The sequence below is a fragment of the Silurus aristotelis genome (assembly GCF_946808225.1).
Source record: "Silurus aristotelis genome assembly, chromosome: 11".
NCBI classification, from domain to species: Eukaryota; Metazoa; Chordata; class Actinopteri; order Siluriformes; family Siluridae; genus Silurus; species Silurus aristotelis.
In genome coordinates, this window is record NC_139584.1 from 7,315,842 (window position 1) to 7,343,555 (window position 27,714).

The following is a 27,714-nucleotide window of genomic DNA, read 5'->3' on the forward strand; positions in this document are numbered from 1 at the left end:
TCGTGCCGCCGTCCTAATGAACATGCAGGAACCTGGCACGCGGCGCTCCGGAGCGGGGTTTGTGTGTGGCGCGGCTGTGCAGGGGGCGGTGTGTTTTAGAGGGACTGAGCGCTCACACAACTCACAGTCTACAGCTCACAAACTGCAGGCCAGGAGGAGAACGCAGTCTGCTGCTGCTGCTGCTGCTGCTGCTGTCTGGAAGAAAACGCACACACTGTTCCCAAGCTGCATTTCTGTGGATTACCAATCAGCTCTGAGTCCCACCATCCCGAGAAGACGCACTGATATCCAGGTAAGAATTTTACATGATGTTTATGGGATCATAGGAAGAGCTGTAGCACACCTGTCCAAGGTGAGCTTCTACCGGCCATCCTGCAGCTACAGTAAATCTACTGCATTTTTATTTTTTATTATGTATTTGTTTATTTATATTTTTTACTAAAGAGCAAATGTTGGACAATTTCTGTTGGGCTGTATAGGTGTATATGTTCATAATATAAATATACATATATCTGATTAATATTCACATTACATATATATCGCATATTAATATACTTACTGTTACTACTACTATTACTACTAATACTATTAATAATGTAATAACAATAAATAACAACAACAATAATAATAACTAATTATTATGTAGATTAGAATGACAATGACATATTTCACTAAAATTAATGGTAATGTACAAATACTATGTATTGGAAATGTTATAACTCATATTTTGATACCACACACACAATCAGTAAAGTGATGAAAGTTTTGGTGCATAAACTTTCAGACAAATTGTAGAAAAAAAATCCAGCTGGAAAGCTTTATGTGGTAAAACCTTACAGGTTCATTATACACTTTAGTCAGAGCTGTACACTGTAAAGTAAAGTAAAGTAAAGTAAAGCTGAATTTTACTTAATAAAAAACGTAGAATCTTTTTATTACAACTACTATGAAGTATATATTTGGTTATTTGTATACTTGGCAAAAATTGTAGATCCATCACAGCATGCTTCATCCATACTACACAGTTGTATTAATGATCAAATATTGAAGTTGAATTGAACTTAATTATGTAATTTAGCCATCAAAACACATGCATGCAGACACATTGAGCTGCCAGTCAGCATTTGGGTTTGGTCCAAATCCACCTGACAGAGGTAATGAAGAATAATGATGTCCTGTCTTTCTGAAAATGGAAATAATTACATAGGCAGCTAATTGACAAAAGAAAGAAGGCAATAAGTCGTGCATTTCACGGAACAAAGGTTTATAAGAAATAAAGGTATTATTCAGAACTTTTCCTCCTCACTAACGTTTTGGTACTGTTCATCAGGGAAAGCGTTTCAGGAGTACTTTTAAGCGGTTTATAGGTCCTTAAGGGCCGAAATTTAATGTCAAAATGATTTTAAAAGATTACCAAGTAAACGGTAAAACAAAAAGTAGATGTCTGCTTCGTGGTAGACCAGTAAGAAGAAAAAGTACAGGTTAGCTCGAAAATGAACTATAACTGCAATATAACATTGAAATATAAGGTCAATTGTTTGAATGTTAATGTTTAAAATAATATATTGCCTCTTTATTGGTGCCATGGTGCTTTTTTATATATATATATATATATCAGATCCCAGTTGATATTATTTAAGCCATGTTGTTTTAGTTATTTTGGTTAAACATATTCAGTGAGACGTGAGCAATCAAATCGCCTAATGACTAAGAAATCAATAATACATAATAATGTTGATAATGTGAGCCGGAATTGTTTACAATAGAATCTACATAAATAATTGGGGTCTCTTTACTGATACATCACAAACCCCTGTAGCTCCTTGGACCTTATATTCAAGAATCTCTACCTTTGAGATGTGTAATTTACCTATAGAGACTTTTTGGCTGTATATAAGTCCAAATTTGTTCAAGGACAGGGCCTAAAGAATCCTTTAGAGCCTGATAGAGTGAAATTCTAAACGCTCGTATCACATGGTAAGGATTATATCGAAGTGTTGTTTTTTTGCCTGAAGGTCAAATAACAATTCCTTTATATTAATATATTCTCTCAGTGTATCATCCTCAACATGTTGTCTTGTGACACGTGACCCATGCCGTGAGACTGCATCATTGCACTGGCTTTGTACCGGCTTGGGGGGTACCGGCTTGGTTGCTTTGATCACATGGTTGTTGGCAACAATGGGAGGAAGACAATCTGTTTGAGTGAGCCTTGAGTATTCTTCATGTGTTTATGCTTAAGTTTTGTTTGATTCCCCCTGGACAATGTTTAGGAGCAGCTCAGCTCACTGTGACGCTGCGTAGCTGTTTATTCTCTGAGTGCATTAGGCTACTCCTTGTGACAATTTCCCAGAAGCAGAAGCTGTCTTCAAACGCTGTTCAGGGAACTGGCTCCATGTGCTTTAAATATTAAATAATAAAATTGAAAGTGTATAACGCAGTGCTGTCATAAAGCAATCTGAATACTGACTCACAGGCTTGCAGAAAGTGAGTTTGACCTTTTTTCAAGGTCACTTACACAGATGAAGAGTGTTTGACACACTTGCTATAAAAAACACACTCTCTGGTCACAGTCTCAATTTATGTTCAGAGTTCCCTTTAAGAAAGCACAGAGAAATGAGCAAAATCAGCAACTGCTGTTTAGCCTGCATATTTCTGCTGCAGTGTGAGATTCCTTCACCCTCTATCTATTGCACAACATATGTGAGCACACACACACACACACACACACACACACAAACATGCACACACAGTCTGTCTGATCATCTTGTCCTGCTCAGAGACCAGCCAATGATCTGGTATAAAAGATCAGAACAAAGGATATAAATATCCAGCAGCTCCTAGAGCCACATGTATAAAAGATGATGAAATATGGTGATGGTAAAGGTTATTACCTCTTTATCTTATTGCCACATTGAGTACTGAGTTACAGATGTTCTCTATTATTTACAGATGTTCCACAAGGATTCTTTGCATAGTTGAAGGGGAAAAAAATAAACCTAACCCACAATGCATTCTGTTTACCTGATAATATTGGCATCAGTAGGAATGAATCTTTAACTAAAGAGAACAACGGTGCAGCAGTGCTTTAATCTTTTAGTCTGTTCCAGCTTTCTCACCTTCTCACTCTTTATACTGTGCTCAAACAGATTTCAACTTTAATGCTAATTCCTCTTTCAACACTATCACACGTGTCATTTCCTGGATTGCCAACTAGCTGAGCCGGTTCTCCACGCTGTATAGGTGCAAAGCATCTCGGATCTTTGAGTGTAAGGTTTGCTGTATTCACTACTTCTAGACTGGATTTTTTTCTTAATGTAGTGGAAAAGTTGTCAGCGAGAAAAGATGATCTTGCTCCTTTTTTAAGGAGTTAACTGCAAAACCTGCTTGTAATCCCTTATGTTCGAGGAGGAGGTTTCTTCTATTTTGATTAAATGCCATTGTAACTGCAGTTCTGCCCCAATAACATAAGTAACATAGAGACTTCTCACAGGATTAATGAAGATAGCACAGGAAGAAAAATTGCACCACAATCGCTAAATAGATCACGCACATTTTAACATGAACCATTTTTCATGTATGTTTTTGAGTCCTCTCATATGAGTTTGAGACTACAGTACAAATCACTTACAATGGTTTCAGTCAGGGACAAGCTGAAGGACCCCTGAGTTAATGCCTACAACTCTATAAAAATTTTTATATGGTGCTCAACAGCACGGAACATGCAAGTTTATAACCTTCCTGGTTAAAATAAAAAGGATTTGGAGGCATATTTAAGGTTTCACTTCCTACTCAACTAATTTGGCAAATAGGTGGAGGCCACATTTCATGCAAATCGAGTGTTTGCGCTGTTGGTCTAATAAAAATGGCTTAAGGGTACAGAGGAAAGTGCTTACGTTTTTCAGTGAGGTACTCAGTGAGGTACAACATACAGTGTACAGCATACATTATCATCTTTGTTCACTTTTTGATGTGGGATTAATTTATGATGTGTAATTACATATCCATATGAGAAATTTCTGCATTTAGGTTTAGGGAACGATGTATGTAGGGGTTTCATGTGTTAATGATAGCTTAGAATAAGCAGTAGAGAAGAAGTTAAGGTTGATAGGATGGAATTATGACACTTTATACAAAGACTCAGTGCTGAGATCCAACTCCCGTGCTAGGAACACTAGTGAGCAGGGATTCTGACGGCTTTGGTTTCCGGTTTGCATCACGTAATCACATAGCTAAAAATTAGCATAGCTTTTTGACTTGAAAATCAGTGAAGGCAAATGCGGTTCTTTCCAAGCCACCAGAGGTTTTCACCGTCATATACAGCCACTCCTGTTTGAGAACTGCATAATTTGTTGACACAGTCAGCATAGTGTTTGTTTAAATATCAAACTTTTCTTTACAGGTATACCCTGGCTAATGTATTGCAGTGTCATATATGTTACTTCTAAGTAATATATTGCTAACCTAATGCTTGTCACATGACTGAAAACATTTTTGTAATAACTTTTAGCAGGAAATACATTTCTTTAGGATTTACACAACAAAAGAAGAGGATGTTGCCTGTATTTCATTAAACTTATCTAATTCATTTAACTCTATTCCTCGTCCCGGTCGAGCTCCACCTTTTATAAGGGTATTAAAAAGGCATGCAGCAAGACAGTAACATTCCTGAATAAGGCGCAAATCGAAACTATTCTGTAAATTTAAGCTAAATCAATCTTGTACTTGTTTTTGGTGTCATTAAACTTGCTCAAAGGAACAGGAAATTGCTCTATAACAATCAGTGGGGGTTTTGTAGACATTGTTGGCATTGTCACTTGGGGAAAGTGGAATGACTTTTCTTAAACTCGAAAAAGCTTAGTTGGGGTCTTCCTTATGGTTTGAGTAGAGCAAACTGGAATGACATTTATTGATACTGTTTGACAGGACCTAATGTGATCCTCTACCTTTGATGGCAGTGCCTCATGGTGCTGTGGGACGCTTTTTGGCTCACTACAATAGTTAGTGGTTGAAAGTGGTTAAGAGTTCTGCCTGCCAAACTGCTTCTCCCTGGATGTTTATTGTTTTTTACACCAATCTGTGTACACTACGTTTGACTGACTGTTGTGCTTTGAGATCTTAAGGGATTTAACCAGCCAGTTTGCCATACTACAGTCAAGGTTACTGCGACCACATTTTTTACCATTGAGCAGTATCTGAAGCTCTTCATCTGTATCCGTATGATGTCATGCATTTTGTTCTTGCCACATATTTCTCCCAACATCTTTATCTTTTTCTTTTTCTTTAAATAAAAACCATCACCATAATTTTCTGTTATCCCTCTGCCATCTCTCTTGAAAGCATCTCTGTCTCTGCCATCACAGATGCATCTTTGATGTAACCATTTTATGATTGTATAGTGTGTTATGTCATTTGAGTTGGACGTGTCATGTGTTTGATAAGATTTAACTGTTGGTCAGACTTGTATCCTGACAGTCAGTGTGTGTTGCTCAATTTCTTCCTTCTTTCTTGGCCAGATCAGCACCATAATGAAATTAACACCATGTGATTTTCATTAAGTCCATCTTATATAACAGCCCTAGGCCTTTTTGTGTTTGTGTGAATAGCTAGCCGAGCTTTCTAGGTTTCGTTTGTCCAACCTTTAAAGATAAAAATCTTTAAAGATTGTAAGTAAGTGGGTAAGTAGGTAAGTGATCTATTTAAATGTGCTGAGGGATGAGAAAAAGTTGTTGTGTACCTTTGTGTTCTGAAGTTTCTTATGGAACTATGTATATGATGAAAAATGTACTCTGAGGGATTTGAGCATTTTTTGGTTATATTTTTGTCTCTGCTTTTTACTCTCCACTCATGCTCCCTTTGGAAATTTCTCTGTTTGTTTGTTAGCCAGGTTCATTTTATTAATGGTAGGGGGTGTATTATGTTTTATTAGGTTTTTTAGCAAGCTGTTAAACTTTAGGTTGTTAATTAAAGCCTTGTTGTTTCAGGCTTTAGCTACTTGTCACTGCCATCTTTTTAACTGACTAATGCTTACCTAACCAACCTTCCCTCAGAATTCTTCCATGTCCATTCGACTCCCATAACTTTGTTTGTATAATTATTTGCATATTAATGTTAGCCATACCGCCAGTTTAGGCTTAGTACATTGTTTTACTAAGTCACTTGTAAAAAATTGAACAAAACTCTACCAACTGACTTTTATTATAAGGTTAGGATTATTATTATTATGCCTACAACTCTGTCTTTCCTTTTTGGGGTATGTTTATCTCTAGTGGTGAAGTCAGGAAAGCCCACAGTGAAGCAACATCACATCATTTGCCACTGATGTCCTGGGAGGGTACAGAAAGTTTAGAAAATATTACTTATGTTCCAACTATATTAATAATTATATAATTAACCATAAATATTATATAATCCAACAATTTAATTTCACTTTGTTTTGTAAAATTATTACATTATATAGTATTTGTCATTAAGTATCAGAATCAGATTCACCTTTATCGCAAACTATTATGGGTTGCATGTACAAGGAGTTTTCATGGTGTGCTGGTGCTATTAAAAAATACAATTTGTGCAGGGTATGTAAAAGTGAGGCAGTGCAAGTGATAATATTTCCCAAATTATTCCAAGGTGAAGGGTTTTAGTATGGTAGTCTTTGTTGATTGTGCTAAAGTAACATATATGACAGTGTGAGGTTTAAAGTGGGTCCTTGGTATTGTTGATAAGGTCAGTTGCAGATGGAAAGAAACGTTCATTCTGTGACGTTACTTTACACAAAAAACTTTTACTTAAAATTCTAAAACCTTAGATACATTAAAATTCAAATGAGATATAAATAGCAAAAATAACGTCAAGCAATTATGGGAAAGTATTATGGTTTTAACAATAAATGTAGGTACTATTCTATATGTTTCATAGCATCCTTAGAACATTATATTTCCAATAATAATTTAATTATTGTAAAAAATTATTTTGCCATCAATTTTGTCCAAAGGCCACATTTCCTATACACATGGGTTTTGGAAATGCCTCAGATTTCATACTCTCCACTCGTGCTTTTGGAAAATGCCAATCATGTACCACTTTAAACCTTGTAGCAGTATGATTGGTGGGTTTCCTTATTCTGTGCAACAAACATTTATTTACTATTAGCTAAGTGCTACTTTTGAAGAATTCAATTATTTTGTTTAAACAGAAATCACACTTTAGTCTTGGAGGTTTCCAGAATAATTCCTTAAAAAAAAAAAATTCTAGATGTGTTGGAAAGTAATTTTTGCTGCAGAATGTTTGCCAGTGTATCTGTTTATGGGTAGAAAAAACAGAAGAATGAGTGTTATTTGTGAGTTGGAGTTTAGCACAAGTCTGAGAAGAGTTAGGGATATCAATAGTTTTGGTAGCAGTTCACTAAAATCTCCAAACAATACTTAGCATTTACCTTATGTTCAGTTACCACAATCAATCATTTTAATTGTACAAAGAAAAAAGAGAAAATGTGTTTACCCAAAGCGAACTTATATTGAAGGATGAAAGGCAGTTGTTGAAGCTGTCAATTAATATTATATATATCATATCTTAATTTACAGCTTAAACAACTGCCTTTCATCCTTCAATATAAGTTTGCTTATATTAGAGAGAGAGAGAGAGAGAGAGAGAGAGAGAGAGAGAGAGAGAGAGAGAGAGAGAGAGAGAGAGAGAGAGAGAGGCAGGCAGGCAGGCAGGCAGGCAGGCAGGCAGGCAGGCAGGCAGGCAGGCAGGCAGGCAGGCAGGCAGGCAGGCAGGCAGGCAGGCAGGCAGGCAGGCAGGCAGGCAGGCAGGCAGGCAGGCAGGCAGGCAGGCAGGCAGGCAGGCAGGCAGGCAGGCAGGCAGGCAGGCAGGCAGGCAGGCAGGCAGGCAGGCAGGCAGGCAGGCAGGCAGGCAGGCAGGCAGGCAGGCAGGCAGGCAGGCAGGCAGGCAGGCAGGCAGGCAGGCAGGCAGGCAGGCAGGCAGGCAGGCAGGCAGGCAGGCAGGCAGGCAGGCAGGCAGGCAGGCAGGCAGGCAGGCAGGCAGGCAGGCAGGCAGGCAGGCAGGCAGGCAGGCAGGCAGGCAGGCAGGCAGGCAGGCAGGCAGGCAGGCAGGCAGGCAGGCAGGCAGGCAGGCAGGCAGGCAGGCAGGCAGGCAGGCAGGCAGGCAGGCAGGCAGGCAGGCAGGCAGGCAGGCAGGCAGGCAGGCAGGCAGGCAGGCAGGCAGGCAGGCAGGCAGGCAGGCAGGCAGGCAGGCAGGCAGGCAGGCAGGCAGACAGACAGACAGACAGACAGACAGACAGACAGACAGACAGACAGATAGATAGAGATGTATACTCCTTTAGTCTTTTCTCATCTAAAGGCATAATAGCATTTAAAGAAAATATTTACACAGATATTAAAGGCATAATAGCATTTAAAGAAAATATTTACACAGATATTAATTCTACTTCATTTACATTGCAGCTATGTAATGGTGTTTTGTACAGTCATCCTCATTTTGTCACACCTCAGCCCTTCTCTGCTATCTTGCCACTGCAGTCCATCCCCATTGCCTTTGCCATGAGACTCCTGGCTAGTGCAGTTTGTCCTAATCAGCTGCGTCACGCTGTTCTGTGCATGCAGAATGTGACCCACCTAGAATAGTAAACAGTGTCTTAGCTTCAATACCCTCTCTTTTCTCTTTCTCGGGTTGTTAATTTTTCTCATTCCTGTTTATCTCTAATGCTGTCTGACCTGCACCTTGGAAGCTAATCTGAGGCCACAGGTCCCTCCCTAAAACATTGTTAATGCCTTTTTTATATTTGTCTTGTAATAGTTTCATAATTGCACATGAAGTGTTTTAGGGCTCCTCCCTGCTGTGTCTCAATAGCTGCAATAGCTGCAATGGGTCATATTCTGATTATTTTAATATATGTGTTTTATAGCATTTGCTAATTTGTAACATGTCTGCCTGGCTTTGAAGACTGGGTATGACAGTATGACATTTATATTGATGTTATATGCAGCTTGTTTTTACTTAAAATCTTTTTGTGAAAGACAACGTACTGAACTTTTGGAGACTCTTTCTAGAATAAATATCTCCCTACAGAAAACCTCAACAAATCAGTGAACTGTCAGTGCATTAAAATGAAGCATTATTCTCATTAAGCATTAAGTATCATGATGTAATATTTTTGTCGTATTGCCCAACAATAGGATCAGTAGGATTTTAAAAAATATTTTACTACGATATAACAAGGGTTGTTGAATTTAGACAGTCCTGCTAAAAAAAACAACAAAATATACACCATCACATAAAGTCTAATGGTTTCCACTACCAATTAGGGCTAAAACGATTCCTCGAGTAACTAAGTAATTTGGCCTCTGGACAGGTAACACAGAAGACGCTGGAGAACGAAAAATGGAGGAACGGAAAGAAAAACAGCGAGGGGCGAGGAGAAGATTCAGGTCAAAGAAAACGGCAGAAGGTTTCCAAAGTTTGGGATAATATAAAACTAAAACGTAAAGAAAACTCCATATAGTGCGCGCAACACTTTTAAAGTAATTTATTTTTGTATTTTTATTTAAATACAGTGCATGTTTTTTGATGTAATATGGCAATTAAAAGCACTAAATGGGTTCAGTTTTTACCAATATTCTTGTATGCGAATTTCAGCAATAAAAACTACTACTACCAATACCATTGCAAACCTTTAAATGTTACCCATTAAAACCATTCCCAAAAGGTTTTCATTACATTTACTAAAATCAAGAGTTATAGTCTGATTTATATTGAGTTTGTTATCTAGAGTACCAGTGTAGATTAATTTATCGCTAGAGACTCAAAGCACTTTTGTACGTCGCTCTGGACAAAGGTGTCTGCTAAATGCCGCAAATGTAAATTTAAAATGTGGCTAACCATATCATTATCATGTTTTGGGGTTCATGGTAGTTTAAGACTTCACACAGGCATGATCAGATTTAGTATTGAAATTTTTAAGGAACTAATTACTTTTAGGAAATACATTTTTACAAAGAATGTAACGCGATCATTGTGTGACTGCACCCAATTATCTTATGCACAAAGAACAAAGTGTCCATATGTGGACTTAATCCTGACTGACTTAATCCTTTAATGGAGCTTAAGTCAATTAACACAATATGTTTTGTGTATAAAGAACATCAGTGAGATTTAGAAGACATCCCAAAATGTTTGTTTTCAATTATTCGGGAGAGAGTGATGGGATATGACCTAATAGATGTAGAAGGGCTTCGTGCGCAGATACATGCAAGTCTTTGTCTTAGAAGATGGCCTTGTTTGATGCGCAAATATTTGTGCTCTGATTAAAACGTCACTGCTGGAAATTATGTCAGGAAATACTTTCTATCCACATCAAACAGAGAGAGTATGATTATCCGGATCTGCCATTGTGCATTCTTACAAGAAAACAACGCCCTGAAGGAAAATGTAGAATCAGTATTTGATGTTCAGTTGTCAAAAGGTTTATTTTGTAAGTAAAATTCAAAGTTGCAGTCCAGCTCTTTTACCAACTCATCTTAAAAAATTTTTTTTTTACATTAATACATCAGCTTTTATGCTAAAAAATACTCTCAATGTCATTGCTTGTGTTCATCATCTCATATATTGTTAGCTGGCTGAGTCGAGTCTTAGTCCATAATACAATGCAATTGCATCATATAGTTAGCTGCATTGTATTCTGGATGGTATTTTGAGTCTCTTTGCTGTCACTTCCCAATAGCATGCAACTGAACATTGCTGGAAAATGGTGAAAAGTTAAAATCTATTCAAAATTGCTGAAAAGTTATTGTGACTGTGCTATTAATAACAGTTTCCATAGACAGTTTTTATTCCAGAGAAGCACAAAGCCTCAATCTTCTTCCAGGAGCTATGAAAATGAAGAACTAACCAATGATTTAGACCCACAACTTTTATTCATGAAAAGTATTTCAATACGATTATATTTCATGTTTCAGAATTACATTTGTCTTGTAATTCACCTTAAAAAACATCTAACATTCCAGTGGAAATTTTTAAACTCTGTCTCTAAAGGATCAGGTGTTCTTATCTGCAGTACTTCTTAAAAGAAAATTAACACCTGAAGATTAATCAAAACATTTTACAACAACTATACTTATGTACAGGTAGTCCTCTACTTAGGATTGATATACGTTATGACGACCCCATCGTAAGTCAAAAATAGCATAAGTCGAAGATGGATCTACTATGACTGTGACAGTCTTTCCTTCTTCATTTCTAATTAAAATTTTCTCCTCTGAACTGATGGCTTTCCTCTTTTTTTTTTTCACTACAAGCAGGGGACATATTTGGCCTTTTGGAAGACATGCTTTTATAATTAAAATTGCTTTTTGAAACCGTTTGAAACAGAAAAAAATACACACTTAGACAACTTTACTCCATCGGACGCATCTCACAGAGTGAGAGATACACTCATCCCAGCTGTGCATCTAATGTATCATACATCGTACGCCGCTGCCTGTGCCTGTTGCGTGAAATTTTTAATATTTGTACAATTTTGTCTTTATCGGCAATGTAAGATTGTACATAGTGCATGTATAATGTGCTACGTTAATAATGCCACCATCATTTTGTACTATGGATTTGATTAGAAACTATGCAGCCCCTCAGAGGTTCTGTATTTTGCTGCCATTTAAAAGATGCTCTTATGAGACTCATTTATAGTCCCTGGAAGCATGACGGCACTTCCAGAGCAGTTTGAGGTTAAGAACTAAAAGGGCACAGCAGCAATGACGAGCAAAAAGGGCAGAGAAGCTGACGCCAGCAGGTATTGGCCTGAATTCAAATTCATCCAAGTCCAAGTGACAAGGCAAACCAGTGACTCATTTGGAGTAAATCTGGAAAACGTTGCAGAGCTAGTCGGCCACTCAGGTCCATTGATGATTAGAGCAAATTGAAACATATAACATTGTTCAAAACATGTCTTTCGGGTCTGTTTCTCTCGGTCTTACCCTGTGTCTCAGGTTTAGTGTATTTAGTGTATTTAGTGTAGTGTACACTGCTGCTGAGCAACCACAGGGAAAAAACACAGATAGAAAAGTGTTATGATGATAACGAGCCAAGTGTTCTCAAAAGTGCTGCTAGTATACCGCATAGCATCAAAAAGATTTAATCCTCAGCGAGGTGTCATTAGCAGGTCAGGTTTAGTGCCATAACAACAGAGGAATTCAAATAGCAGTGGTTCTGTGAATGTTGGCCAATGTAAATATAAATAAAAAAAGTATCTTTATTATTACATCAAAGATGTATTTTATCAACATAATCTAGAATTTTATATTTTGGGCACATCTGCCATCTTGTTGATTGATGGGTTTGAGTTTCAGACATTTTCTTTTATATTTAGCAGCACAATTGCAGTTAGATCCATGTTAACCTTATGTAGCTAAACTGGTGACTTTAAATTGGTGTGAATCTGTGTAAGGCGCCTTGCGATGGACTGGCTTCCACTTTTCAGAGTATATTTCCAGAGTATAGCTTGCGTTCTTGGGACAGATTCCCCATACTCATATTTCAATGTTTGTTCTATAATTCCTACATTCTCTAAAGCTGCTTTGAGACAATGTCCATTGTGAAAAACACTATAGAAATAAACTTGAATTGAATTTTATTCGATTTCAGATCCACCATGACCCTGACCAGGATAAAGCAGCGATTAGGGCTAGAGATGAATGAATGAAATCACTTCAGTTCAAATGATTAGTCAGTGAGGCTTTTAAATATATACCTAAATGCAAACTATAGCAGTTGATCTATAGTTGATCTATCATAGATAATCTCATTGTGAGAATGTGAACATTTTGCATGCTTAAAGCTCGCACTAAAGTTGTTTACTTCCTCATATGGACTGTTAATGGAGCTTTTGGCCATATTAGTTCTTTGTCTGGACCTTTTGTCTTCTCTCAGATCTTCCACAGCAGGTGCCTTATTTTGAATGCTTGGGGGGGGGGGAGACAGACGTTGCCTCAGGCTAGGATCAGTGTGAAACAGGATTTTATTATAGACGTTGCACGTGCTTAGACAGGGACTTAAACCTTAACCGACTTTAAATACGTGCCATTGTAGTGGTTATTTCCAAAAGTACTTGAGCTGCCTGTGTGTTGTTCAGATTTGGCAGATTCATTGTTTGACCTGATAAAGGTTATGATTTGCGAAGCCCAAATTGTTTTTTATTATGCATAGCAAGCCCAGAGCTGTACTGATAAATACTTTATCTTTTGATTTCCAAGTTCTAAAAGACAAAGAAAATCGAAATGTTTACAAAATGCAGGTGAGCTCTGAGAAGAAAATACAGTAGACTGATAGGGTTGAAAGTTGAACACGGAAGTACAATTAAATTATTGTATAAACGTGAGAAGATTTTTTGACTTAATATATATATATTACAGTACATTAACACTTTTTAACAGTTCAGAACAATCAGTCGGAGGTAAGTAATTTGTTACTGTGTGTGTGTGTGTCTGTGTGTGTGTGTGTTTGTGTGTGTGTGTGTGTTTTCACAGTGCGATAGGTAGCCTGCACGGCCTTGAGGGAATGATTATGTAACAAAGGTTGCTGAAGGTCTTGGCCACGTCCACATTCATACGCAGGTGCAGAAAAACTCTGCATACAGACTGGCCGCTCTTCACAACATTTCTCTTCCTCTTTCTCTTTTTTATAAGTCTTTTTCATCTGCCCAAACAGTGTGAATTTGGGCGTTTTTTAGTTTTCTTTCTAGTATTCTTCTCCCAGACACCACCCTTCCATGCCACGTGTTCTCTATCCTCTTTCTCTCTCGCTTGCTGTTATATACTTTGCGTTGCATGCAGTACCGCACCGATGCAGTAAACGCAGTAAACGAGGAAATAAGCCCATGGCGGTCTTTAAGTCTGAATAAGGACTCAAGCTTGTCTCTGGCACGCTGCATATTTATACCAGTGCCCTGCAAGGAAATTATCCTTCATTCACACCCTTTCAGAGCGCCTGCTTTTACTCTCCTGCTTTAACGAGGTGCAGTTTATATGCACGTACACTCGGGCACAAAACACACATTTATGCGCACACACCTTCACATTTCAGCGAGTCGGGTCAGAGGGTTGCGATTCCTGCCTCATTTGTTACAACCTTTTCAGTTTATTATCTAATGACAGAGATGTGTTCCAGATCACATCAATTTTTCAGAGTGTATATTGAAATGTAATGCGTATTCAGTAAGAAATATGAACCAAAGAGTAAATGGTGACAGAACAAATATCATTCAGACAGATCCTTTTGCACCAACTTGGCCCATCACGCATCAGAGAATGTAGTTTAGGAGCCTGTTTTAGATATCAAACAGTGAACATTGTTACATTTTTTAACATCATTTAAATGCAATAAGTGCAAAAAAAAACATGGCACAATTGTTTGTCATGATACTGCCTGAGGTCAGGCTGAAAGTTGATTTATTTTGTATGAGGCCGAAGAGTGTTAACCCTTTTATCCTTAGTGATTTCTTAATGATTACAGTGTTTATTTTATTGATGAGTGACACGTTGCTTATGGCAGCTGTATATAATTAAGTATAATGTTGTAGAGACAAGTTTCCTGTTATCAACTGTATTCTCTGTCTTTAAATATCACAGTGTCAATGACATTAATTGTTAGTCTTGGATTCTATAAAGGTATGCATGTATAATTATAACCAATAAATAATTATTATGAACCTATTGATTTTACCGCTAGAACTGATATTGAGCTGCAGTGTAACATAAAATTATTACGTTTTTCTTCAATCAGCATTATTGTATAATGTTCATTATTTTGTGACCTCAGTATCAGGACAATTTAAAATGATTTTGGCCTTTGATGTAAATTCTTGCAATGAGAATCCTTTTATATTAATTCATACATTTCATAGTAGTTACTGTGCACAGGGACATTGTCATACTAGAACAGATTTGGGTCTCTGAGTTCAAGTGAAGGGAAATCAAAATACACTCAATACAATTAAGTGCCTTCAACAGTTTAGGGTAGAACCACATATAGCTGTCAAATGTCTAAATACTTTTGTCTATATAGTGTACATTATGGGTTACTTAGGAATACAGTGATGATCTAAAAAACATCTCACAACAAACTTTTTTAGTGTTTTGGGCCTCCAGTGTTGGAGTCTGCCACTTCTCTAACAGATTGATCAGTCTCTAAGATTTAGATGGAAGCGATATTTAATGATAAATAATACATATAGATTGAAAAATGCATTGTGAGATGCATTGCTTTCTTATTACTTGTCTGTTTTTTGGGTTTTTTTTTGTAAAACAGAGTTTGCCCTTGATATTATCATGTCGGGTGCTCGAGAAAACTCTGCCATACAGACTGTTTAGTCCCAGTAAAAGGACGCCTCATGTTTAGACAGCTGCTGTTGTGTGAGAACTCTGGAGCACTAACACAATTTGAGAGCTTAAATTGTGGCCCGACACAAGGAAGTGGATACATTTTCCTCCCAATTCAGTTAGGTAATGAGGAGACAGGGGAGGAACTGTGTGCATGGCTCAGAGAACACATAAACACACACAGAGAATGAGAGAAATGTGCCTATGCATGCAAATTCAGCAAGGTTGGACATTTTTGCTGTAGATTTTCTAATCACCATTGTATTTTCTATGAAAACATAGATGCATTTAATAAACCAACTGACAGTGCGGTTTATTTACTTTTTGTCATGTGAACTAATTGATGCTGTTACTTTTCTATCCTAGGTTAAGTGAAATTGGACTACATAGTCCATATGAGTGAGCAATGCAGCAGCCGTGAGCAACAAAGCAACTGTGTGTGTGGTTAAATAAAGGTAGGACTAACATTTGTACATGTTACTGTTTGACAGCCCTAATATATATATATATATATATATATATATATATATATATATATATATATATATATATATATATATATATATATATATATATATATATTTTTTTTTTTTTTATTAAGAATATACATAAATTAATATAAAAGAGAAGAAATTAAAACCTTAAATGCAACACACATTTATTTACGACGTCCTTTATTTATTTAAATATAAAAACTCCACCGACAAAAATCCACCGTGAAGCACACATTCAGCAATTAGAACCGTTTGTGTGAAAACATAGCAAAAGTTCCATTTGGTGTCCGGATGAGTTACATAATTAAAACACAATAATTTACTTAATTACCATAATACAAGAATATTTTGTCTTCATGCTCTATGTTGAGTATGGTTTCACTAATAAACATATTAATACATGTACATACACATGTTAATACAATTGACTTAATAATAGTAAGCTTAATATCTAAATGTGTACACTATTCTAAAAGTTGTACACTTTATTTTAATATTATTATACTTTATTGTGACATTAATACACATTATTGTAAAATTAGTACACTTTATTTGAATATTAGTACACTATTTTGTGAGCAATCAAAAGTAAGCACTGCAGATAATGTTATGATTTCATGTTTACTATTTAAACAAATTCCTATGTTTTTGATTCAAAGAACGTGTGGATGTTTAGGTCCATTTGTGTAGTGTATATTGTCTTTTTGACCCAGTCCTCAATATCTGTCTCTCTGAAAGATGTCGGCGACTGAAAATGTCGGCAGGCCAAGCGGAGAGAAAACCTATAAAAAGGTAAATGTTTCTGAGTGAACTGTTAAACTTCTACATTCATCCCAATGGGCTTATAAATATAAATATATGCTTATAAATATTTATTTTTTTAGGCTGAGGAACCCAATGACAGTAAGCCTTAACTTTCTTGCGGTACATTTAAAATCCGAACCCCTTAAATTCCCAGGAGTTAGAATTGAATCTTCAATTTGCATAACTTTCTTAAACTCAGTACATTACTAAATGATTCATAGTAGCTAATGAATAATAATTAATAAGATGTGGTTTGTAGTATGCTGTGAATTTAAGGGGTTAATAAGTAATAAACGTATCCTCACTTCACCAAGGGCAAAGCAGCTTATTTGTATAAGCCTGGACCCCAGAGTTTTAGTTTAGTATTGTGGGTTCCTTCCATTTATTCAAGTCACCCAAAGTTTTGTTTTCTCAGAATATTCTCAGAAAATTGCAGAACTAGCCAAAGTGTCTCTACAAAGTTAGATTTAAAGACATTATAGCCTAAAAAAACTCAATAGAAAAGCTTTGAATTGACAAAATTGTCGTAAATTTCATCACAAAATATTAAAAACAATCATATTCCAGTATGCAAATGACCTCTGTTATTATGTTTGTTTTTACTGGAGATGTATGTTGATGTTTATTAAAGCCAGATTTAGAGAATTTTTTTTTTTTGTAGAACCCCCTTCATAAAACAACTTTATTCATTATAGAAAAGGTTTTGGGTGACTTTAAGAAAGAGGAAGTGACATGCTGTTTTACAGGGTGCTGCAAGACTGTGGACCACTGTGAACATCACAAAACATATGCTGTGAAACAGAGAATTTGTTATCAGTATTATCTTGCTGGAACTGCTGTCTCAGGACCACAACAGAGCTCAGATAACTATAACATAATGTGTTAAATGTCCACTTGCCAAAATAGTGGTATCAACAGAGGTCCATTCAGTCTTGCAGGGTATACAGATGCCATTCAGCCATTCCCTCCCTGTACTTGTTATGGTTGACATATTTTGTTTAATGAACCTTCACCTATGATGCAACATCATGGGAAGTAACTTACTAGAGCCAAAACATGCAATCCCAGCAGTGTACTTATGTTATTTATGTGTGTCTGTTTGACCAGACATCATCCTCGGCTATTAAGGGAGCCATCCAGTTGGGCATTGGTTACACTGTAGGGAATCTGACCTCAAAACCTGACCGAGATGTACTCATGCAGGATTTTTATGTGGTGGAGAGCGTATTTCTGCCCAGGTAAGCCCAATTAGATTTGTAAAAAGATTCTTCTGTTGGCTTAAAATGCATAAATCACTTCTTTTTCATAGTATTTTTTATTTATTTATTTATTTTTATAGTAGCCACCTTGCTTTTTGGTTTCCATCTGTTGATTTTTGGTTTTACCTGAATCCCTCCTGTGATCAGAGTTGGGAAGTATCACTATTTCTTAACACTTTGATATTTACTTACATTTCAAAAGAAAATATCTCCTTTTTTCTCGGTACATTTTAATTTCACACAGTCATAAGGAAACATTTTAACATCGGAGAACTTTAACACGGGTTGATCTAAATTCCTAACAAATCTAGATTTTAAAAGCACAAATGCTCATTAATGTAGCTAGCTAATAGCTAATTAATCTAACCTAGCTATTAGCATTATTAGTTTGTATTTTTTATCATGTTCTAGCTAATATTTAGTTCTATGTGTTTAGCAGCAAAAGCTGTAGTTAGTTAGCTGATGTATTTTCTTGTACATTGAATAATATCTTCAGTGGCTGTCCTGCTAGCTAACATTTGGAAAATACCATTGGGTTGTTAGTGACAGATCCGCTGATGTACAAACAGTCGCAAAATGTACTGCACATTTAAAGGCAACCATTATTTTCTTATGTGAATCTTTCATGTAGTTTTACTTAGGCACGTTCTACTTTAGCTTGTATAATGAATTTCAAGGTGTCCTTTATCGTTTATTTAAATGATTAATTAAACTTTTACCTGAGTCAAAAATTTAAGGAGTATTACTTCCACCCAGCACAATTTTGACTGTATGTTGGTCTCGTAATAAGGATTGCCCTGCATAATATATTTACTTATTTAGATGAGCATTTGGCAGTCATTCTTTTGTATCATCTTATCTTATATATCTTTTGTATAACATCATATCTCGATGTGGAAAAACTTTCTATACTTAAAACTTAAGCTCTTTAAGACCTCCACTGGTTGCTGAAATAGTTTACCACTTCAAATTCTTTGAGCACACAGCATTCTGTGTAAATATGTATTAAAACCATCCATTGGTGAGGTACTACTACTACCAAAGACAATGCTTTATTTGTCTTCATAAAGCATTGTCAAGTTGTGCAAACAACTCAAATAAATGACTCCCCAAAATCAAAAACAAGTTTGAAGGATTCCATATTGCTCTGGCTACAAGAGGAAAAACAGTGTGTTTCAAAGCTCTAACTCCAGGGTACTGGCAGTCATATTTGCACCTCCTGCCAAGCATGCCTGGCATCTTGCTGCACTTTCATGTGCTAATGCGCAAAGTGACAACTCCTGACAACATTACGAGTAGCTAATGTGAACTCTGGCAATGATGGTTGCAGTGTCAAGTGTACCACTTAACTGGCATGCATTTATACTGTAAATATAAATTTAATTAGTTTTTTTATTGAGAATAGCCTTTCACTTAACTTCACTTAACAGTTTTCAAGGTGTATTAAGGCCTTTTTTTACTCAGTAACTTTTTTACTAAGCCACTCAGGTTTGCACGTATTTTGGTTTAACCCTGTCTCAGTTTGTGCAGCACTGGGACGACAGTAAGACAGGACTAGGACCTCCTTGGCCTCGGGGATCCGTCACAGTATTCTGTGTCCTGGATTGCATTGCGTATTTGCCTCTAGTGTCTCACATTCACAACGAGGACTTTGTGAATGGGGGCTAAATGAGATCAAATGACCTCTTAGTCCTCTGGTATACAGTATCATTTCGCATGGGAACTCTCTACTTCAGGCCACAGAAGCATTTTTGTTAGACACTGTTTTTCTCAGAGGATTAACATTACCCTGAGATTGTAAAAGATCCCCATTTATATGGATCTACATCTATGGCTAAATCATAGCTTTTCTGGATTTATGTCGTCATCACTAATTAATGGAATTCCCTAGAATTTCACTACATATGTAAGTATCATGAACATGTACTTGTTTGTACCGTACCGTTTGTAGTCAACCCCCGATAATTCGCGGTTCAGAACTTGCAGCTTGAAAAATACGCGGGTTCTCATTTGGAACCTAACTAACAGCAAGTTGGGGATTATCCTAAAATTTGCGGGAATCTGCAGCGGGACTGAATGTTCAGGAACGTTAGGAATAACATTTTAAACTATGTTTTAAAAATGCCCCACAATATCCAGGGGACCACTGTATTGAAAACCAAGAACGAGTAAACCAATAAAAAAAATTTTGGGGAGTCTAAGGGCAGAAAATTTATTTTTGTTTCAAATATGTGACTATGTATAAACTACAAACATGACCATGTTTTTATGATATTGTTTCAGGTTTATTTAAATTTTTACCATTGCTTGTGTTTTTGCAAAGGATTTATGGCATTCAAAGATGATAAGGCTGAGACAAAATATGTTGATAATTAAAACCAACAAATTCCTCTGTCTAAAAAAACAGTCACAAAGAATGAATTCCAGTGATTTAGAGAACACAAAGTTGTTGGAGCTTTACCTACAAATATATTTGACTGATAAAATCAGGACACCTTAGTGTCATGTGCTTAGATATAAACATTAAAATGCAAAATTACTGCATTTTTGTTTTTATTGTTTTTTTTTTTTATAAGACAGAGTGCATCTAAGTTGGTCTGCACAAGAACATCTTTTAATGTACATGTAGCAGCAACTGCCCTTATACTTCCACTGTGAGTGAATATGGAGTTAAATAGTTGACCTTTTTTGTTACTATGAAAGGTGTTGGAGTCGTTTGTGAAGTAAATTATCTGTTTGTCAAACATACAGTAAGAAAAAGAAAATTCAACTATAGTATGTATCGTTACAGCAAAAATATGACTTCCTGATTTCTGTCTTGTCACAGCGAGGGGAGCAACCTGACTCCAGCACACCACTATCCTGACTTCCGGTTCAAAACCTATGCCCCGTTGGCCTTCCGGTACTTCCGAGAACTTTTTGGAATCAAACCAGATGACTACCTGGTAAGTGTTAGTCAGCGTTATATTACTTTTTTCCACAAAAGTGACAAATTGTTATATTGCAGGATGAATAGTTTCTTATCATACGACCAAACTAGGTGTCTAGCTAATGATTAACTATAATAAAGCCTCTTCCTACCAGTAATGTCTAGGACCTTTAAAAAGCCTCTTAGCATGCCGCCTAATTACTAAGGGATCTTTAAATAAGGACTAATGACCATTTTTCCCCCTAATTAAGTAAAGGATTAGGTCTTAGTTCACACTGCTCAATAAGTGTGTTTTAGAAGTGTGTGCTGATCCAGATGGAATTTCAGCATCTGCAGTGCCTCTGCAGTAACCCTACCGTTAACGTAGGCATTTCAGTTTCAAGGCACTGTTAGTCTGAGTGATCGAGAATTTTCTTTTATTTGTTTACATTATACTTGTAGACACAAATGTGCATAGTATGTGGGTATGGATATATGTGTGTGTGCATTTTACTTGCGTAAAAATGCAAATATGTAGGTGTGTGCCTGCAGATATACATATATGTATGCGTGTTTGTGTATGTGTTTGTCTGTGTGCTCGACTGAGGACTAACATTAATTAGCCATACTACGCAGATAGCTCAGTAAACGCCTTGCTTGCGCAGAATGTAATCAGGCAGTAATTAGCCTCTGGGAACAGAAGAGGCTCTCAAAAGCCTGTCATTCATCGTTTCATGCTTCCTTCGGCTCCTCTTTAATAGTCACAAACCTACACTTCTTTACATCTCTTTATATGCTATAATGAAGCACACAGTCACTACAGGCTCTTGGTTATCAATGTTACGTAATAATGATTATATCAGTAAGACAAGGACACTCTGTGACCAGAATGTCTACTGAGGCCAAGAAACAAGATATTAAAATTCCTGGATTTTTTCGTTTTTTTTCCATATCCATTATTCTTGGCAATACCTTTTTTTGGACTAGTACAGGATGTGACATTACATAAAATGCAAACAACCTCCTCGTTTTATTACTGGTAATAATACAGCAAATCTAGATAGCTAGCCATCTTATTTCTTTCATACTCGGTAAATACTAGATAGAAAGTAGTTATATGCGTTACAGTGTGTGTTTGGGAGGAGCTTTTGCCCAGATTCACTAATTTGACTCACAGATATGGTTGACACACACACACACACACACTCACACACATGCACATGCACGCAAACATGTACACACGCACACACACACACACACACACACACACACACACACACACACACACACACATACACACACACACACACACACACACACACACACACACACACACACACACACACACACACACACACACACCAGACCTCAGCTGGTCCAAATGCAAATGCTTTGTGTTTGTGCTTCGGGCATAACCTCACTGCTCATTTTCATTAACCAGATACTGCACATGCCTTTGTTTCGATGTGTGTGTGTATGTGTATGTGTTTGTGTGTGTGTGTGTGTGTGTGTGTGTGTGTGTGTGTGTGTGTGTGTGTGTGTGTGTGTGTGTGTGTGTGTGTGCATGTGTGTTTGTGTATAAAGTTTGTTAAAGAGTTTCATTAACCAGCCATTTTTTTTATGTTCTATGTTTATTATACGTTTGTTGAGTTTTCTATTCTTCATATTGTTCTATGTCATCTCAACACAACATGCATGCATAACAACACCACACAAAATCGCATAACACAAAGATCTCCTTCGATAATTCCGTCCTTACTAAAACATTAAACTATCTGCTCCCATCCCTTAAGCTGTCCTTTTTCGCATAGTCAAATGAGCCTGTGTTTGCACTTCTGTGTGAATGAGGATTGAAATGTAGATGCCTACCTGTCTGTAACCCATAAACAAAACCCACACTGGCACACACTTGATGCTTTGTCACCTGTTTTCAAGAGGTTTGACTGGTTTGTTGTAAATTGTAGTGAGATGAGGTGTTTGAAATAAGATATCCCATCTGTCAGGTTTTTTTCTGTATATTCTGTTTTTTTTGTCTTTAATTGGAAAGGTTACAGAATTTTTTCATACATTCACAGAATTTAGGAGACTTCCAGAGCAACTAACACAAGTGCATTTCTTGACTATAGTATATCGTTATGGAGGAAAACAATTTACAATTGTACTTTCCCGTGTCACAATGAACAGGTTGGGTTCCCATTTGCATCTGGTTTCTTTTAAGGTTTCTTCTTCAAATTGGCTTAGGAGTCCTTTCCTTGCCTTGATCTCCTCTGGCTTTCACATTAGGGATATATGTTTGAATTCTAAATTTATACCCATAATTTCTAAAAAATTCTGCTTTTTGTCCATTAGTAAAAGTGTTTTAACTTAAGTAGAATTGAATTGAATTAAAATTAATTGAATGTAATTAAATTGAAACGAATTTAATTTAAATTTACATTTTTCCAATTCTTGAGGAAAGGGTTTTGGAACTGTGTCCATTCAGCCAATGTTGTTTGAGGAGACCTGCAGCAGTATCAGCATTCTTGTGTTTGATAATTATTGTGAGGGTCAATTTATTCAACATGTGCTTGAGGTTGAAGGCTTAAATAGGACACAACACAGAGTTGGCTTTGATACAATAGGAATCTGACTGCATATTCTCTTCCTCTATTACAGTACTCGATCTGCAAGGAGCCCCTGATCGAGCTGTCCAACCCCGGTGCCAGCGGCTCGCTCTTCTACCTGACCAGCGATGACGAATTCATCATCAAGACCTTGCAGCACAAGGAGGCTGAGTTTCTGCAAAAACTGCTGCCAGGCTATTACATGGTGAGGTTCCGATCATTTCTCAGAGCTCTGCTCGTTTCTTCACTCCACACAGGTTTCCTTGCTTTCCTCGTCTCCTCTCAACTCCAAATAAGGGCTCGGTGAGTGACCGCTGTGAGGACATGCCTCTAGCAAACCAACACTGGGACTTGTGGAGGAGAGTGAGTTCATCACAACTACATGCTTGGATCATTTTTGGAAATATTTCTTCATTGATTTTTAAAGGGAATGCACAGTGTTTGAGTGTTTTATGCGCAAATAGTGTTTATAGTGTTTAGTGAACTGGTAAAGAAGCAAATCACAGTGGATATAGCAGGAGGAAGCTGCACTATGTGCATGCATCTGCATCCTTATTTTTTTATTACATTTGACTATAAATAATTGAAAGTATAACCAGTCACTTATTTGTACATTAAAATGTTTGACAAATCGGACATGCTGATTTTGGAAGATGATTAACTTCATGGTTACTCCGCTCAGCATCAGGTTGCATCACACCGTAGCACCTGTATTCAATATGTGAATTTATTGAGGTTGGGCAGGTAAACCTTTTGCTTATTGAAACCATTTTGAAAGCTTATTGTCCTAAAATTATTATGTAAATTCTAATACACAGTCTTCTAGATAGCCACCAGTGAACTGAGACTGTAAACTCTAGACTCTAGATGTCTTCAAAATGCATATTGCTCCAGTAAATAGACAGTTCCTATAACTGAAAACTGTTTTGTGTCTTCTTCTTCTTCTTCTTTCGGCTGCTCCCATTAGGGGTCGCCACAGCGGATCATCCGTCTCCATACCACCCTGTCCTCTATATCTGCCTCTTTTACACCAACTACCTGCATGTCTTCCCTCACCACATCCATGAACCTCCTCCTTGGCCTTCCTCTTTTCCTCCTACCTGGTGGCTCCATCTTCAGCATTTTTCTACCAATATAATTCATGTCCCTTCTCTGCACATGTCCAAACCATCTCAATCTCGCCTCCCTCACCTTTGAAAACTGTTTTTGTATGACACCAAATGTCATGTGGTGGCCACCAAAATAATCACTTGTGTTTCAGTTTGAAGTCTTGATCTGGTTCTACATTTCTCATCTGATCTAAATAAAGCAGGATTTTATAAAACACACATTTTCTTTTGTTTCTCTATTTGAACAGAACCTCAACCAGAACCCCAGGACACTTTTGCCAAAGTTCTACGGCCTCTACTGCATGCAGTCAGGTGGAATGAACATCCGTGTAGTGGTTATGAACAACGTCCTGCCCCGCTCATTACGAATGCACTACAAATATGATCTCAAAGGTTCTACGTACAAACGGCGGGCCTCTCGAAAAGAGCGTGAGAAGTCCTGCCCAACTTACAAGGACCTGGACTTTCAGGACATGCATGAAGGTCTGTACTTTGACACAGAGACCTACAACGCTTTGATGAAGACCCTGCAGCGTGACTGCCGGGTATGTATTCTATTCTATTCTATTCTATTCTATTCTATTCTATTCTATTCTATTCTATTTCAGTGTGGAGTAGTTATCACATTAATATCACTAGGACTAATAGAGAAGAGCCACACTGGTGAAATCAGGGTTATTTGTGATGGCGTAGGTCTTTTCAGAACATAATCGTGAAAGTCCAGTATTATTTATAGACGGGTTTACATGGAACATGGGAATTTGTCATAATCCCAGCATCAGGCACTAATCACTGCTATTGCTACTGAAACAATCACTTTGTGTCCTCTTCCAAAGTTATTTAAAATCCTATGTTCAGACAACATATTAAGGCTTATATAAAGATTATGTGCTGACCTGTATAGGTAATGTATTTCATGATAATAATAATGCTGATGCAGGGCACAGCTTCTCTTTTTGTACTAGCATTTGTTACAATGTAATATGAGGTAAAACCGACCCAGAAACCCAGATCTGGAAGGACCTTATGCAAGCTTGGTTTTTAAGATGAACTTTACAGGAAGGTAGATCTTGAAGATAATACTTAGACTCTCCATCTTTTCATTTCTTAGGTGTGAAAACAATAAGAGCTTTACTTATTTTCTCTGTAATAAGTCGTTAATGGCATTCCACCAAAAGTGGGTTTTCAAAAAAGCGCCTTAGGCAAATATTTTTCTCTGAAAACTGAATTTATTTGGTCAATTTTTAACCTGCAATGGCTTCACAGTTGTCTGAGTGCTGAGAGTAGGTGTGTTTGTGTGTTGGTTTAAGTAAAGGCTAATTTCATTCTTTTTGATTTCTTAGAAGTATAATTAACAGCAACTCTTCTCTATTTGGTGGTCTTTTACTTCATAAAGAATATCACAATTAACCTGCTTTTTTTTATACAAAAATAAGATAATGGATTGATGGTCACTACATTACATTCACATTGTCTAATTTAAAATATAGAAACAGAATCAAGTGTTTAACCATGATTAGAGAAGAGAACTTTTAGCTGCAGAACTAGCATTCTAACATTGCAATTTAACATGATCATAGCTATTGTTAATGCAAAAAATATTTTTGTAGTATTAAATTTGGCCCACCAAAATTTCTAGACGAGTAACGATTTGAATAATTGCTCTGTCAGAAAATTTAGGTGAAGATAAATACTGAAACACTACTGTCAGTTAGTTTGCGTGGGTTTAATTAGCCTGCTAGCTGAATGAGCAATATCAAATATATTCTGATGTATTTTTTTCCATTTTGACTACAGTTACGTGAATATGATAATGCAAATAAAGATCTATAGTGTGATTTATCTTGTGTGTGTACTGGTGTACTGATGTAGACATATCGTTGGGAAGAAACTGAAAAAAGCAAAAGAATATCTGGTGCATTGCATTTGCCTTAATGAAGGAAACACTGAATGAGGAACTCCTGAATCAGAAGTTTCTTTGTCAGGAAGCATGATGCTTAATTCCAAGAACATTATCACTCATATTTTTTTCCCATTGAGTAAGCTGGGTGTCTGCCCTGGCTGTAAACCAGAAGGAATATACTTTCCTTTACATTGCTTTGTTAACGTGCCTACAAAAAAAAAAAAATAATTAAGAAAAGGGGGGGGAGATCTCAGATCTCGTAGTGATAAGATAAATGACTTATATACTTCATGAATGTCACAGAGGCTTATTGACTAAAGACTATAAGTATGCTGAGGACCCAAACTATTTGTTCTCATAAGACAGATACGGTTCAGGACACGATGGTAGTCCAAGTTCTTTAATTATCTGATTAGGGCATGTTCTAGTCATGGCCAAAACAAGTCATCCAAAACAGCAAAGGCAGTGCTTGAAAATTCTTCGCCGTTGCATTCCTTTCTATTTTAGACCTTCAGACCTTTGACGTCATATATGATGTCGTTTTTTCCATTAGATAGCATAGACAAAACAATGATTACAAATAGAGCAATGTTTTCTGTTTGGGACTTGGTAATTGCTTTATTGCTATTGCATTTACTATTTAGCTTTTTTTATTCACACAAATGCAGTATAGACACTAGTTTGGCTTGTAGACATGTAGATATCTTTATTTATTTTAACAGTCATTACTAAGGAAGTGCAAATGAACTATGAGGAAATACTAACTAAGCAAATTGTTTCCTTTTACTAAGGCTGGGTGAAGTTCAAAGTAAAATGGTTACTTGTTACTCCTTTCAAAACAGTGCACACTTTTATGTTCTTAATCCACCAAACGCTGAGGACTGGAGGTCCAGACTTTCTTCTCTTGTGTAATACATTCTTCTCTTGCATAACTACATAACTTCTCCGCTTAGTTTTACTGCAGGTACTGAATAATAATAGACACTGAATATGCTTTAAACAAATAATAAACTCGAAGCATGATTTCTTGGTTAATATTATATAAGCAAGTTTGTTAGATATGCTATCTGACTCATTATAATGCTTTTGAAGGCTTGGTGAAGTGATACTGAAACTGAATACTATCAGGTTATCACAACATAAAACAAGGAACTGGTTGAAGTGTGTCAATATGTGGCATTATTTGGTGTAATAAAGCAACTGCATTTGCTAAAAATTTTTTCCTTTGGCTGATTTGTGAATCCATAC

At 36.8% G+C, this 27,714-nt stretch overlaps 1 protein-coding gene across 5 annotated transcripts in view; it reads left to right on the forward strand.

Moving 5' to 3' along the window:
- Positions 1 to 41: 41 nt before the first annotated feature.
- pip5k1bb (phosphatidylinositol-4-phosphate 5-kinase, type I, beta b) overlaps positions 42 to 27,714 on the forward strand; it is a 46,495-nt gene continuing 18,822 nt past the window's right edge. The window contains exons 1-8 of one of the 5 annotated variants that reach the window (XM_083555289.1): positions 98 to 292; positions 15,753 to 15,841; positions 16,619 to 16,672; positions 16,765 to 16,783; positions 17,792 to 17,922; positions 20,771 to 20,888; positions 23,507 to 23,659; positions 24,812 to 25,108. In XM_083555289.1, coding sequence (XP_083411415.1) covers positions 16,635 to 16,672; positions 16,765 to 16,783; positions 17,792 to 17,922; positions 20,771 to 20,888; positions 23,507 to 23,659; positions 24,812 to 25,108 — 756 coding nt within the window. In that variant the 5' untranslated portion in view covers positions 98 to 292; positions 15,753 to 15,841; positions 16,619 to 16,634. Of the gene's footprint in view, positions 293 to 15,752; positions 15,842 to 16,593; positions 16,673 to 16,764; positions 16,784 to 17,791; positions 17,923 to 20,770; positions 20,889 to 23,506; positions 23,660 to 24,811; positions 25,109 to 27,714 lie in introns of all 5 variants that reach the window. The other 4 variants (XM_083555290.1, XM_083555291.1, XM_083555293.1 and 1 more) reach the window with 4 other exon arrangements.